This window comes from Tursiops truncatus, chromosome 7 (assembly GCF_011762595.2).
Source record: "Tursiops truncatus isolate mTurTru1 chromosome 7, mTurTru1.mat.Y, whole genome shotgun sequence".
Classification (NCBI taxonomy): Eukaryota; Metazoa; Chordata; class Mammalia; order Artiodactyla; family Delphinidae; genus Tursiops; species Tursiops truncatus.
This window is the reverse complement of record NC_047040.1, coordinates 78679376-78693072: the sequence shown is the minus strand read 5'-3', so window position 1 is coordinate 78693072 and position 13697 is coordinate 78679376. Positions and strand designations below refer to the sequence as shown.

At 35.2% G+C, this 13697-nt stretch overlaps 1 protein-coding gene across 4 annotated transcripts in view; it reads left to right on the top strand.

Moving 5' to 3' along the window:
* The window catches only part of RIF1 (replication timing regulatory factor 1), a 65933-nt gene that overhangs the window by 32060 nt on the left and 20176 nt on the right, over positions 1 to 13697 (top strand). For all 4 annotated transcript variants that reach the window (XM_073807714.1, XM_073807713.1, XM_073807712.1 and 1 more), the window contains exons 21-29: positions 1892 to 2156; positions 3294 to 3336; positions 3863 to 4065; positions 4625 to 4724; positions 5848 to 5967; positions 7382 to 7533; positions 7913 to 7993; positions 8075 to 8129; positions 8502 to 11732. In XM_073807714.1, coding sequence (XP_073663815.1) covers positions 1892 to 2156; positions 3294 to 3336; positions 3863 to 4065; positions 4625 to 4724; positions 5848 to 5967; positions 7382 to 7533; positions 7913 to 7993; positions 8075 to 8129; positions 8502 to 11732 — 4250 coding nt within the window. The remainder of the gene's footprint in view (positions 1 to 1891; positions 2157 to 3293; positions 3337 to 3862; positions 4066 to 4624; positions 4725 to 5847; positions 5968 to 7381; positions 7534 to 7912; positions 7994 to 8074; positions 8130 to 8501; positions 11733 to 13697) is intronic.

The following is a 13697-nucleotide window of genomic DNA, read 5'->3' as shown; positions in this document are numbered from 1 at the left end:
GAAATACATTGGTGTGTTTGTGAACTACACAGTTATGTCTCTAGATTTACTTTCAGTTATTTTCTCATATCATAAGGTTTATTCTAGTCTTGGATATCCCTTTTCTCTTATTTACCTGCCTCAGCATATATATTGTTTGATCAGTCTCTTGTATGTAACTGCTCCCCTGACTACGGGCTGTCTTCAGCCTCAACATACTAGCCAAGAATTTCTGGGTGGCCTTTCCAATTTAAATTATTCATGTATGGAAAACTGATTCTAGGGAAGAAGGTTGACTTCTTTCAGTAGCAACACTTGTTTTTCATTTCACCACATGATATTTTTAATTAATAAGCATTAGAGTTTTCTCTTAAATCTGAGATATCTTAACCTTAAAAGAATGGATTCTTTGAGGGAAACAAAGGTAATTTTGGAATAGGTACGATTTTCTTGAAAGACATAATGGGTTTACCCCTGGAGAGAGATGGAGTCTAAGAAGGGTGCAAAGGAAAGTTGGACAGATACATCTTTTTCTTTTTTTTTCTTTTTTTTTTTTTACTGATATATACAGGTTTAATGATACAGTGCTCTTCACAGACGGCTACAGAGACTGTAAACTATTATCCAGAAACATACAACCATACAACACAGACCACTTAGCCAGATATAAAATAAACTGGCTTCTTGTAACTACCCTGTAAACACTGCAGCCCTTCTTCCATCCAAAAATGACCCTAATCTCACATGAAAACAGTTATTGTAGAGGAATCAGAAACCCAGCTTTGTGGCCAAAAGTAAAAACCAAAGGAAAAATAGCAATTCAGTGGTTAACTGGTGAAAGCAGGAAACCTGGTGCCCTTCACTGCGCTGCTTTGTTCTTCTTACTCTTGCTCTTTTTGTCCCTCTTCTTCAGCCCATCCATGTTAGCTCTCAATAGGTTTGAATAAGCCATCTGAAACTTATTCACTTCTTTGGAGCTCACCACAGTGCTGATCTTCTTTTTCCGATCAGTAGCTCTTAACAGACACTTACTGTCTGAGGGATCAAAGCCCTCCACAGAACCCTTCCTTGGAATGCGTTTAGTTTGACCATCATCAGGTGGAGGAAGTTACGGGAAGGCGGGGACGCGCGGCAGACAGACTCTGCCTGTGGCTCCCAGTCACTGGGCACCCGGGCCGGGGCATCGCTCGGCCTCCCAGCTCCCTTCCGGCCTTGCTGCATCCACAGCTGCTTACAATTCTTCAGGGTGATGAACACGCTGCCCGACAACCGGCACTTCTGGAAGAGCCTGGTCAGCTCCGTCAGGAACTGCTCACTTTCCAGCAGCACCATCCTGGCGCTGCCAGATTTGCTTTGTCAGCATTAAGTCCCAAGCCGTTGGAGATACATCTTTTTCTTTAAATCTAGGCTTTTTCCCTTGTATTATTTCTGAGGATTTGGATCTCTGACTTGTTCAGTATTAATTTGTGGGATTTAGTGTACTATAGATGAGCCAGGAAGCAATGATTCTAAGGGAAATCTTGTTTCTTATTTTTTAAAATGGACTTTAAACTTTTAATTTTGGAGCACAGCTTATATAATTTAGTGTTTTCTTACAAATTAGTTGTTGAAATTCTGAGACTATAAAATAAAAATTTTAATGCATTTAAAAATTCCTTAGAGAAAATAGAGTCATATTTGTGGAATTCTTATTCTAGCTCTGCCAGTTTTCCCTTATCTCTGATTCTCTTTTAGAGATAATGTTGTAGTGATGTTTATCCACTAATGGTATTTCATTTTAAGATTTGTGGGTATCACTCTACAGAAACACATGTATTAGATGTAGATGTCATGTAATGTGAGACATAAATTGTAAATATGAGTGACACTTTTGAACACACTTGAGTTTTTAATAAGTTTAATTTTATCCTAGCACCACAGAGACCTTCAGATTGGTCCAAAAAGAAGAAGGAGCCCTTGGGAAAATTGGCTTCTTTATTTAAACTTATTGTGAGAGTGATCTATTCTTTCCACACTCTGAGCCTCAAGGAAGTACATTCTGATACTCTCCTCGCTATTGGCAACTCAATCACCAGCATTCTTTCCAATGTACTTGGACATATTTCTTTGCCTTTTATGATCCGAAAAATATTTGCAACTTTAACAAGACCTCTGGCATTATTTTACGAAAACTCAAAGTAAGTATTTTGGCTTAATAACTTTGAATTAAACATATATAACTAGATTTAGGTAGCAAACGTTTATTGTTTTCATATCAGCTTTGCTGTTAAAGATCTTAATCTTTAAAGTTTAGTGGAAAGGGTAATATATGAAACTATGGTTTTGTTAAAAAGATAGTTCAAGTAATAAATAAGTATGAGGTAGAAATTGGAAGTCACTTTATTTTTCATGATTAATCCAACCCTCTTTTTACTTCAGTGCATGTCTTTTCAGAACTGTTAATACAAAAAGCATACCTCGTAAATGTATGATATATATGACTTGACATACTGCTTTGCAGTTCAGTATTATATACAGTATGCACTTAGGATATTGGATGCATCTTGCATCATACACCTAAGAGTCTCATTGTTTTTAAGGTCTGCGTAGGGCTTCATGAAACTTTACCCAATTTCCTGTTGGCGGACATATGTTTTCTAGTCTTTTTCCTTATAACTAACAATATCACATTTGAGCATATGTGTACATAAATCATTTGCCACTAAATAGCAGAACAGGGCCCTAAAATTGAAATGGTTGGTTCAAAGGGTATATGCATTTAAATTTCTGAATTACCCTCCAGAAGTTTGTATTAATTTACATTACCTTTTACATTTGAACCAAAGAAACCAGTGCCTAAAAAACAACATGAAAAAATCCCAAGTAACATAACTGAAAGAAGCATTTTGGAAGAATTCATTAATGTTCTTTATAGCAAGCTTGTGTGGTTCAGTTATAATACAGCTTGTCTTTCATAAATTCACAGAGAAATCTTTAGGAACAGATTTTATAAACTACAAACTAGAACTCCAAATCCATTAAGTTTTTGCAAATCTTTTTTAGTCCTTAAGTTCATCAAAAATAATGCTTTTTAAAAAGCATGGAAACAAGTGACTGGTATTAATACTTTGAGGTCTATTCCAGATGTTTTTCTTTAACTCCTATTTTAAAGACAGGTTTGTTTCATGTTTAAATGTTTGCAGTTTGACAATTTTTGTTAGGTCTTGGGGCACCTTTGTATATCACCACACGTGTCTCATTTTTTTTGTGCTGCATTATGATATTTCTAGGTTTAATGTTCTAAAATATAAATGGTACTCTGTTTTTCTTCATAGGTTTGATGAAGTTCCTAAAGTATATAGTTGTATGAACAACAAGGTAAAAATAGACATTGTCCATAAAATACACTTTCATGAAGAAAAATTTTAGGATTTAAATAATTGTCTTCCTTAAATATAATTTTGCTGATTTTTTTTTAAAGGGTCATTATTACACCTTAATTTTAATGAACTTTTAGTAACAAGACGTGGATATAATCAAAGGATAGTTTTTTAAAGGAAGATTTAATATTGCTTTAAATTCATATAACTCATCTCCTGTCTCATTCCTTTATATATGAAAGTAATTGGTTCCAAGGTTTTTATAGGTAAAACTTATAATTTATGTGAAAACATAATTTTTTCTGTTAATGGAGAATAAGCTTGAAATCAAGCTGTTGTATCGATAAAGTAAGTTCTTGCCTATAAAGAGTGTTATATATTGAAGGTGATGGGAGCTTTAAAAAAAAAATTGAAATAACAGCATGTTCTGTGAGTTTAATTTAGTATGCTTTGTGCTTTTATTTTTTCTGTTTGAAAAGTAACATTTCTAAGTGTTATCCTAATGAACTTTTTCTTTTTCCTAGTTAGAAAAGCTACTAGGAGAAATTATTGCTTGTCTACACGTCAGCTACACTGGGACTTATGACAGTGAACTTCTTGAACAGATCTCGCCATTATTATGCATAGTATTTTCACACAAGAATAAACAGATTAGAAAACAAAGTGCTCAGTTCTGGAATGCCACATTTGCTAAAGTGACGATGTTGATTTATCCTGAGGAGTTAAAGTATGCTAACAACAAAACTCTTTTATACAGTTACTCTGTTCTGATTATGTATTGACATTTTGGTTTTAACATAAAATTTCCTTATGAGGAATCATTGCAGAGGATTTCTTAGTTGAAATATTATTATTTGGAGTACATGGTGATGATTAAAATTATCTGACCCTTTGCTTTGGTCCTTAGAGTAACCTTAGTTTTAGGAACATAAAAAGCAATTTCAGATTATCCTTAACAAAAGAAATTTCCAGCAAAAGGCAGGAAATTGATGGCTGTTAAATCTAAGTGACATGTACTTAATGTAACAGTCTACTTTTGCTCAAAATTTTATGATTAAAATTTGGAAAATTGGAAAACTTTTTAAAGAATAAAATTCAGAAACTGAAGAGTTTAGTGAAAAATTCAAATATTGTCTGTAATTTCTCCCAGTTTTATATATGTGGAGTAAAAAAGTCTTTAAGTTGGCTGTATTTTGCCACTTTAAAATTATAATTAAAGTGTTCTTGTTAATGTGTCATCAGTACTGCTTACTTAAGGCATATATATTTATGTATTTTTTTTGAAGACCAATACTAAAACAAGCCAAACAAAAATCTCTGCTTCTGTTGCCTGGTTTGGAAAATGTTGAAATTATTGAGGAATCCAGTGGACCATATTCAGATACAGTAAGTTGTGTGTCGGGCGGGGGGGGCGTTGTTTACTTTTGCATGATGTTTGAGTAGTTCTTTTATTGCGTTTCAGTGTAGTTTTAAAAAGGACAAAAGCTTAGAATGTTTTACTGAAGTGATAAACAAGTAAAACCTGAACAGAAGTGTTCCGTAACAGTTTTCCATGAAGTTACTTGTGTGGCCTAGAAAACTTATGAATTAAGGGCAGTCAATTTCACCATGGAGTCTCATTTAAATAATCTCTGGTTCTTGTTCATTAATGATCTTTTTTATTTAACTATGGCACCTTGTATATTGTTTTGCAAAGGTTGGAATTATTGAAATATATGGTTAAATGTTGCTTTATATAAACTGGGAATACTAGTTACTAATCCCTATGTAAGCAAGAGCTACACTTCATTTTCTCATTTCTTTGCATTGAATCTCATTCATTCTGCCAGAGAAACACATCCTTGATATCACATTATCCATTTGGACCAAGGTTACTTTGGCTAATAGTACTTGATTACGGTCTAAAGATGAAGGAGTAAAGATAGAAGCACTATATATATACTCATCAGGTAGAACACCCTTAGGCAATTTTTTCCTATTCAACAACAAATGGAATCTCACTATTTTTTTGTTTAGAACCTTAAGAGAAATGCTCTTACTTAGTTTTGGTTTTTGGGTAAAATAAAAATACTTATCAGATAATTATCTAGACTTGTTTAGACTCCTTCAGTGTAATTTGGCCTGAAAAAGCCATATATTCTGTTGGGAGGGACCTGATAGTATTTTCTGTCATGTATGTTTAAAGTTTTATGGCTTTGGTTTTTCTTTTAAAACAATTTCCAGTAATAAGAGGGGTATTTGAGTTCAATAATTCGATTCATTTTTATAGTGTTTATTTGATATGTCTTATTTTCAGGATGCAAAACAACTATTGCTATATAAGTTGGAGACAACAAATCTTTGCTGTTACTGCATTAGACAGTGGCTTTCTTTGACATGATCTTAGTAGATATGAATAGTCAAAAGAAATTTGAAATGAGTATTGATTAGACTGTAATTATCAAAATGTGAAAAGGATAAATAAAAAACATTTGCACATAATGAAATTGTTTTACTTTTACAAAAACAGACAGAAAATTCACAGTTAAATATGAAGATAAGTGGCATGGAAAGAACCTCAAGTGGAAAAAGAGATTCTTTTTTGGCACAAACAAAGGATACAAAAGACAATATGAAACCACCAGCTAAAGTATGTTTTTCAAAGTGTATTTAATAGAACTTTTAAAATTAAAGTATGTGGTAGCTTGCAAATACACAACTTTTGATTGGAAGAAAAACCTGTTAAACACTAAATAAAAGATGGGATTGTAGGGAAATAGTAAAGTGTGGCCTGGGAAGACTATTAAGATGGCATGGTAACCTAGAAGCCTTGGGAGATGATTACTTCTTAGTAAAGTTAAGTCTGCATAACACTGAGCATTTGTTTAGTATATTTACTCGAGGCAGCAGCCCCCTTGAGGTGGAATGAAACTAAATAAGATTAACTGTAACATAGGTAGCATGAAAGGAGAATGTTTTAGAACTTCTGTTATTGAATAGGAAGAGAATGTATCCGCAAGACATCTGTTGTAAGCTCATATATAAAACTAAATATCTAGTAGCTAGTGGCCAATTAACCAATTTTCAGGTAATAATTCTTCTTCCAGGACCTCCAGTAAAGGGGTGTTCTGGAATTTTGAGACCATGGCCCTGGCAAAATGAAAGAAATACGTTATTTTTAAAGAATAACTTTGACACAGTCTTGTAGCAACTGAAAAGTAGAATGAAAACAACTGTGCTGAAAATTTGTAAAAATGACATTATGGTACCAATATTATTGGTATGTAGGACATATTATTTTGGCACCTTTTACTTAATTTGAGTAGTTTGTGCTTCAACTTGAAACTGCAGATATACTTTCCTCCTGCCAAAACACTTGATTTCTGTGTGTTGGCCTGAAAAACATTTGCCCATGCTTTTTTGGTAAGCACACATTTGCCTACATTTTTTTTTTTTTTAAAGGAAATGGAGATCCATTGTTTGTTTTTTTAAATAAATTTATATATTTTATTTATTTATTTTTGGCTGCATTGGGTCTTCACTGCTGCACGCTGGCTTTCTCTAGTTGCAGCGAGCGGGGGCTACTCTTTGTTGTGGTGCGTGGCCTTCTCGTTGCGGAGCACAGGCTCTAGGCGCATGGGCTTCAGTAGTTGTGGCACGTGGGCTCAGTAGTTGTGGCTCGCGGGCTCCAGAGCACAGGCCTCAGTAGTTGTGGTGCACGGGCTTAGTTGCTCTGCGGCATGTGGAATCTTCCTGGACCAGGGCTCAAACCTGTGTCCCCTGCATTGGCAGGTGGATTCTTAACCACTGTGCCACCAGGGAAGTCCTTGCCTACTTTTTAAAGAGGTATAATAATTTTTATTTTCTGAGTATTTAGTAGAGGCAGAATGAAAGTTAAGGACATGGTACTAATTGTTGTTAACCAGGAATATTGTATGAGTTTGAACTTCAAACTTCCTAGTCATTATCAAAAACCTTTATCAGAGTGCCTGAAGAGAGATTGATTGAAGTATTGGAAAATAATTTGGAAACTCAAAATGCGCATTAACGTTTTCAATTTGCAGTTGAAACTAGAGTCTTCGACTCCAAAAGCAAAGAGTGAAATGCCTTTGGAAGAAGAAAAGTCTACTGACTTTGTGTTTATACCTCCAGAAGGAAAAGAAACAAAGGAAAGGATACTAACTGAACACCAGAAAGAAGTACTCAAAACAAAGAGGTTTGTAGTACTTTTATCTTGAATAGAGTATTCCATATTTACATTTAGATTTCATGCGGCAAACCGTAATTTTGAGTTTATAACTAAGATACTGTGTATTCTGTGCTGCTATATTTTAAGTGTCAAAAAGATTGTGCATAACTGTATTTCATAATGTATAAGGCTGCCTTGAAATGCACTAAATGTTTCTAAACAATTCCTTTATTGAGGTATGGGAGGAAAAGGTAGGGGAGATGGTTTCATGGAAAATCTGGAAAATAAGCATTTAAACCTTGATTTTATATTATTCTTAAAATGTAACTAGATGTAGAATTGTAAGTTTAATTTCTAGTTGTAGGAATATCAGATATTGAAGTTGCTTATAAAAAATCCTTTTCAGGTGTGATATTCCTGCCATGTATAATAATCTGGATGTTTCACAAGATACTTTATTTTCTCAGTATGGTCAGGAAGAGTCTATGTAAGTATGGAAGTTGTTGAAGTAACTGGTTTTCTAATTTTTAATTAACAGTATTCTAATTTATGCAGTTATTTATTTCAGGGAAATTCCTACTTTAACTGAAAAATCCAAGGAAGATTCCAAGATGATATTTAAGGTATATTTGGTATTTCATATTTTGGGGTTTTTAGAATCACCCTTCCATTATTATGGAGTCTCTTATATTAATGTTAAGATTTATTGTATAATCTCTTAACTTTCCTTAGCAGACTTTAGCAGAATTATAGTCATTATATGTGTGGGTCTGCATCTGTGTGTGAGTGCATGTGTGTTTAAATGTATTTGGCTTTATTGAATACTTACAATTGGAAACATAAATTAATGGGCATCTACCATCACCTTTGGAAAATTTGCAAAATATTGAAAGTCACATTGCCCTTTGAATTACTAAAGCTTTACACAAAAATTTCCCCAGAAAGTCAGACTTGTTTGCTGGTTAATCTATATGTATATGTACATTTCTGTGCAGGAGGAACAAAAGGAGAGTGACATTGTCATTCCTCAACATGTCATGGAAAACTGTGGTATGGATGAACACCTTGAAAAGGCTTCCCTTTCGAATAATGAGTGTGGTTCTATTGAGGAAACCAATCCAGAAATACTGAGCAGTAATGATGCCAGAAAAAAGGCTTTAATTGTATCAAAGAAGACGCCAACTGAATGTGCATCTAGTACAGAAAATACATTTGGTGTCAGCAGTAGCTCGGTTTCTAATGCCACTATTTCTGGAACTCCTCCCCCACAGCCTACAAGTCGAAGGCAATCCTTTATTACTTTGGAGAAGTTTGATGGCTCAGAAAATAGACCCTTTAGTCCATCCCCCTTGAATAATATGTCATCAGCTGTTATAGTGAAAAATAACCAGGAAGGCACGGCTAAAACAGATAATCCACCAAAAGCAAAGAAAAGAGAAGTGGCTCTTTCAAAATCTGACTCTGCAAAAACAGTGCATGGGATTAAGAGATCAGTCCGAAGGTCGAGTAAGCCTGAACCAATAGGGAATAAAAAGTCTAAGCCCTTGATGAGATCTGATCAGGAGAAAAGTACTCGGGAATCTGTTGATGGCATGGTAGCCTTAGAAAATAACCCACCTGGTTTGCTTAATCAAACAGAATGTGCATTAGATAATCAGGTTCATCTCTCTGAGTCTTCAGTGGAGTATGAGGATACGATGCTTAAACCAACAATAGAAAATACTATACTATTAGAAAACAGTACTGTAGAGGAGAAAACCTTAGAAATTAATTTGGAATCCAAAGAAAACACACCCCCAGCCATAATAACAACAGATCAAACAGTAAATGAAGATAGTCATGTTCAGATAACTCCAAATCATAAAACCCTTAGACGATCTTTAAGGCGACGTTCAGAAACAGCAGAGCCAACCACTGATAGCCAAGATAAAGAAAATAATCAAAAAAGGGAAAGACGTAAGGAAGAAGAAAAGACTCTGCAGAGGAGTCCATTGCATGTAAAAGATGATGTTTTACCTAAGCAAAAATTGATTTCTGAACAAACTGTACAGGAAAATTTAATTGAGAAAGGAAATAATTTACATGAGAAGACTTTTGGGGAAACCAGCGCTAATGCTGAAATCGATGAAAATAGAAGAAAGCCAGATCTTGAGACTACTAAATCTGAGGGAGATGGTGCCCAGGACATTGCAGATAAATCCTCTGAGAAAACAGTGAGGGGACGAACACGGTATCAAACAAGAAGAGCATCCCAGGGTTTACTTTCCAGCATTGAAAACTCAGAATCTGATAGTTCTGAGGCAAAAGAAGAAGGTTCTAAAAAGAAAAGATCTGGAAAATGGAAAAACAAAAGCAGTGACAGTGTTGACATTGAAGATCAAGAAGAGAAAATGGTAAAACAGGAATGTATAAAGGTTGAAAGTCAGACACATGATTATAAAGGGAATTCTGAAGTAGACAAAGATACAAAATCTCAGATCTGTGAAAAAGAAGAAAGTAATACTGTAACTCTTCAAGATTCTACAATATCTTCAGAATTATTACAAGTTTCTGGTGATGTATCAAATACCTCCGAGGGAAAAAGTAAAACTGACAAATGTGCAGAACCTTCCTTTTCAAATCCTTCTGTACCAGAATCAAATCTAAGGACTAGAAATGCCAATAAAAGATTGCATAAGCGAGATTCTCTAGAAAATAGTGTGGGTGAATCCTCAAAAACAGAAACATCAGACATTTCTTTGCTTTCTGAGAAAACTCTTCAAACACTTGAATGCCAACACAAGAGAAGTAAGAGGGTGAGGAGATCTAAAGGTTGTGATTGCTGTGGAGAAAAATCACAACCTCAGGAAAAGTCATTCATTGGGTTAAAGAATACAGAGAATTATGATGTAAAAGTCAGCGAAACAAAAAAGACAGATGTGCAGACACCTGTAACTATATCAGAAACTTCTAAAGCTGATCTGTATTCAGAAGTAAAACTTTTAGATGAGCATCATAGTGTGAATTTTCATTTGGATCTCAAGGAGGAGAATGATACTATTAATGATTCATTAATTATATCTGAAACTGAGTTGAAAGAAAATACTATTCAAGACTTTATTCCTTCTGAAATGGTAAATTTTAAAGAAGAAACTTGTGATAGGGATTCTGAGGTAGCAATATCTCTTGAAAGCCAGGAGCCATCTAATAAAAAATGTAAAACTATTGACCCATGTTTGGGTGACTTCAAAGATATTTCACTGGAATGTTTAACTTTGGAGACCGAAGAAAAAAAGCCAGAGGCTATCCCCAAAAAGGAATTGAGTATTATAGAGAACCTTGTTAATGTTGAAGCAAATGCAGAATTGAATCCAGGAGAAGTAGATGCTATGGAATTGAATGCAGAAAATGATAAATCTGAAGCTAGCTTCTCTAAACAAAAGAGTGTCAAAACTGATATTTCAGAGGAAGAGGTAACAGAGAAAAACAGTCAAAGTACAGATGCACCTGAAGAACTCAGTGCTGATGAAGCAATAACTGTGGAATTTAATTCAGGTATTGGTCATTCTGATGATACCACACCTGTAAAAGTGAGTGCTCAGTTAGAGATTTCTGAACAAATAGCAGTTGGGGAACTAGACAGAGGAAGTGATGAATCTGATCCAGGCTCATCTGGAGAAATGAATGCTGAAATGGAAAATTGTGAAGAAACAGTGATTGGTGAGGTGACTACTGAAACTGACCGTGTCAATGAAACAGAGGATGAGGACTTAACTACCAAAGCCTCTAAGCCTATAGAAGCTGAAACAAAGAGATTGAATGTAGAAATCGATAGTTTTGTTCCCAACACACTTGAGATGAGCACTGAAGAAGGAAAGGTTGACTCTAATAAAACTGAAACAAATATTGAACCTAATAAATTTGAGGAAACAAAATTAGGTGACAGTCAGATGGTAGCGGGAAATGATGGAATTTTACCAGAAGTTCACCATATTTCAGAGAAAGTGGAGGAGACACCACAACCTCTGACAGCTGAAACAGCTGTTTCTGAACTGGTATCAGAAGACAATAATACATCTCCTCAAAAATTAAAGGATGTTGATCCTTTACTCATGTCAGCAAATGACAGTCCTAGTGGCATGCAGACACGCTGTGTCTGGTCTCCTTTGGCTTCTCCATCCACGAGCATTTTAAAGAGAGGACTAAAAAGACCCCAAGAAGATGAAAGCTCATCACCTGTTCACAAGGTAGGGGGATTGAGGCTGAATATTAATGAGTCCATGTTTAATTGGAATATTTTGGCCATATGGTGATACCTGGTGAATGACAGAATATTAGGTTTATATGACCATTCATTTTGAACATTTACCATGGTGGCTAGGGAAAAGGGCAGGTAGAAGGAAAGGTTGAGAAAGGAGACTGAAGCCCTTTAAATTTATTTATTTATTTAATTTATTGCTTGCTTGCTGCGTTGGGTCTTTGTTGCTTCCCACGGGCTATGTCTTGTTGTGGCGAGCGGGGGCTACTCTTGGTTGCAGTGCGTGGGCCTCTCACTCTGGTGACTTCTCTTGTGTGGAGCACGGGCTCTAGGCCTAGTGGGCTTCAGTAGTTGTGGCACGTGGGCTCAGTAGTTGTGGCTTGCAGGCTCTAGAGCGCAGGCTCAGTAGTTGTGACGCATGGGCTTAGTAGCTCCGCGGTATGTGGGATCTTCCTGGACCAGGGCTCGAACCCGTGTCTGCTGCGTTGGCAGGCGGATTCTTAACCACTGCACCACCAGGGAACCCTGAAGCCCTTTAGATATTCCTTTATTTCAGGGCACTAAGCTACAGATCTTCATACAACCATCACCATTGTTCACTTTTTGAAAACTTTAGATAATCTCTCATGGTGATTTTTTTTTCTGCTCTTCATATCATAATATATGAGGAAACACTTAGAAACTGATAAAGTAGCTTTAGTTGGCACTTACTATGTACTAGGACATTATGCTGTTTCACATTTAAGTATTTATATAAACTTATTTTCACACCTTGTTTAATTAAAAAGAAGAAAAAAATCTTTTTAGGCTGTGCCTTCATTAATTTCTGGATATGATTTCATTTGTAATTATTTTGTTTATGTCCCCATTTTCTTCACTAAAGTTTATCTACTTTGGTTTGTAAACATATGGATTACCTATGTATCTGTTTTAACCCCTGGCCCTGTGACTTGCACATAATTTGAATAAATACAATTTAAAAAGGAAAAGTTGCATGTGCTTACATAACTTGTCCTCTCTATCAAAGTAGATGTTTTGAAAAAGTACAGTGTAGGCATTCCTTAACTTAATTTTGAAACTGAACCTACCGTTTACTGTAGAATACATGTGTTTATGTATACAAATGTGTATATATAAATATAATTATACTGGCACTTAATTTTGCCTTTAATCAGCACATTTTGAAGACTTCCCCAAGATATACTGAAAATTCTCATATTGAGAATTCAGAGATTAGTTCTTGGGAAGACTTAACACCACTTGAGGTTTTTTCAATTTGGTCTTGGTTTGCTTTTGTTTTGAGGCTCTTACTATTATTATTTTTTAAGCTTAAATAGGCCATAAGGTAAAATGCATTTGATTTCTTCAGTATGCTTTAGATTGTTAGTATCAGTTAACTAGTCATGTTTTGTTTCATAGTAGCTCATTTAATTTTTATTTAGGCAACAGTACAACATACAGTAGTTTTCTGTAGCAGATATGTACAAAATCTGCCCAGTCTTTTGGGAATCAAGACCAGGAGGCATTTATATACATATTTAATGGTTTAAGTGCTCTGTTGTGTGCTTAGATAGCTGAATGAGTGAATAAAGGGTTTAGAAGAGGCCAAAATGACTTCAAGCTGGGCTAAGAAAGACAAAAAAAGCCACCCAATTGCTGACTCTTGTACCCTCAGAGTTAAGAACTCAGCTTAGTAAGATATACCAGAGGCCAGTTAGTACTGTCTCTGCCTCTTTACGTTGTTCTTTACAGTCCATAGTAAGCCTGTAAGGTTAATAGAATTTGATTATACAATTTTAACTGTCACATGCAATTTCATTAAGTTTCTGCTGTTACCCTTCTTTCACTCTCCTTGTTGCTGTATTATGCAGTTTAGACTATAGATAATTGGAATGACCCTTGGTCTTGAGTAATATCTGTGAAAGCAGTCACCAGGAAGAACTACAACTATGTG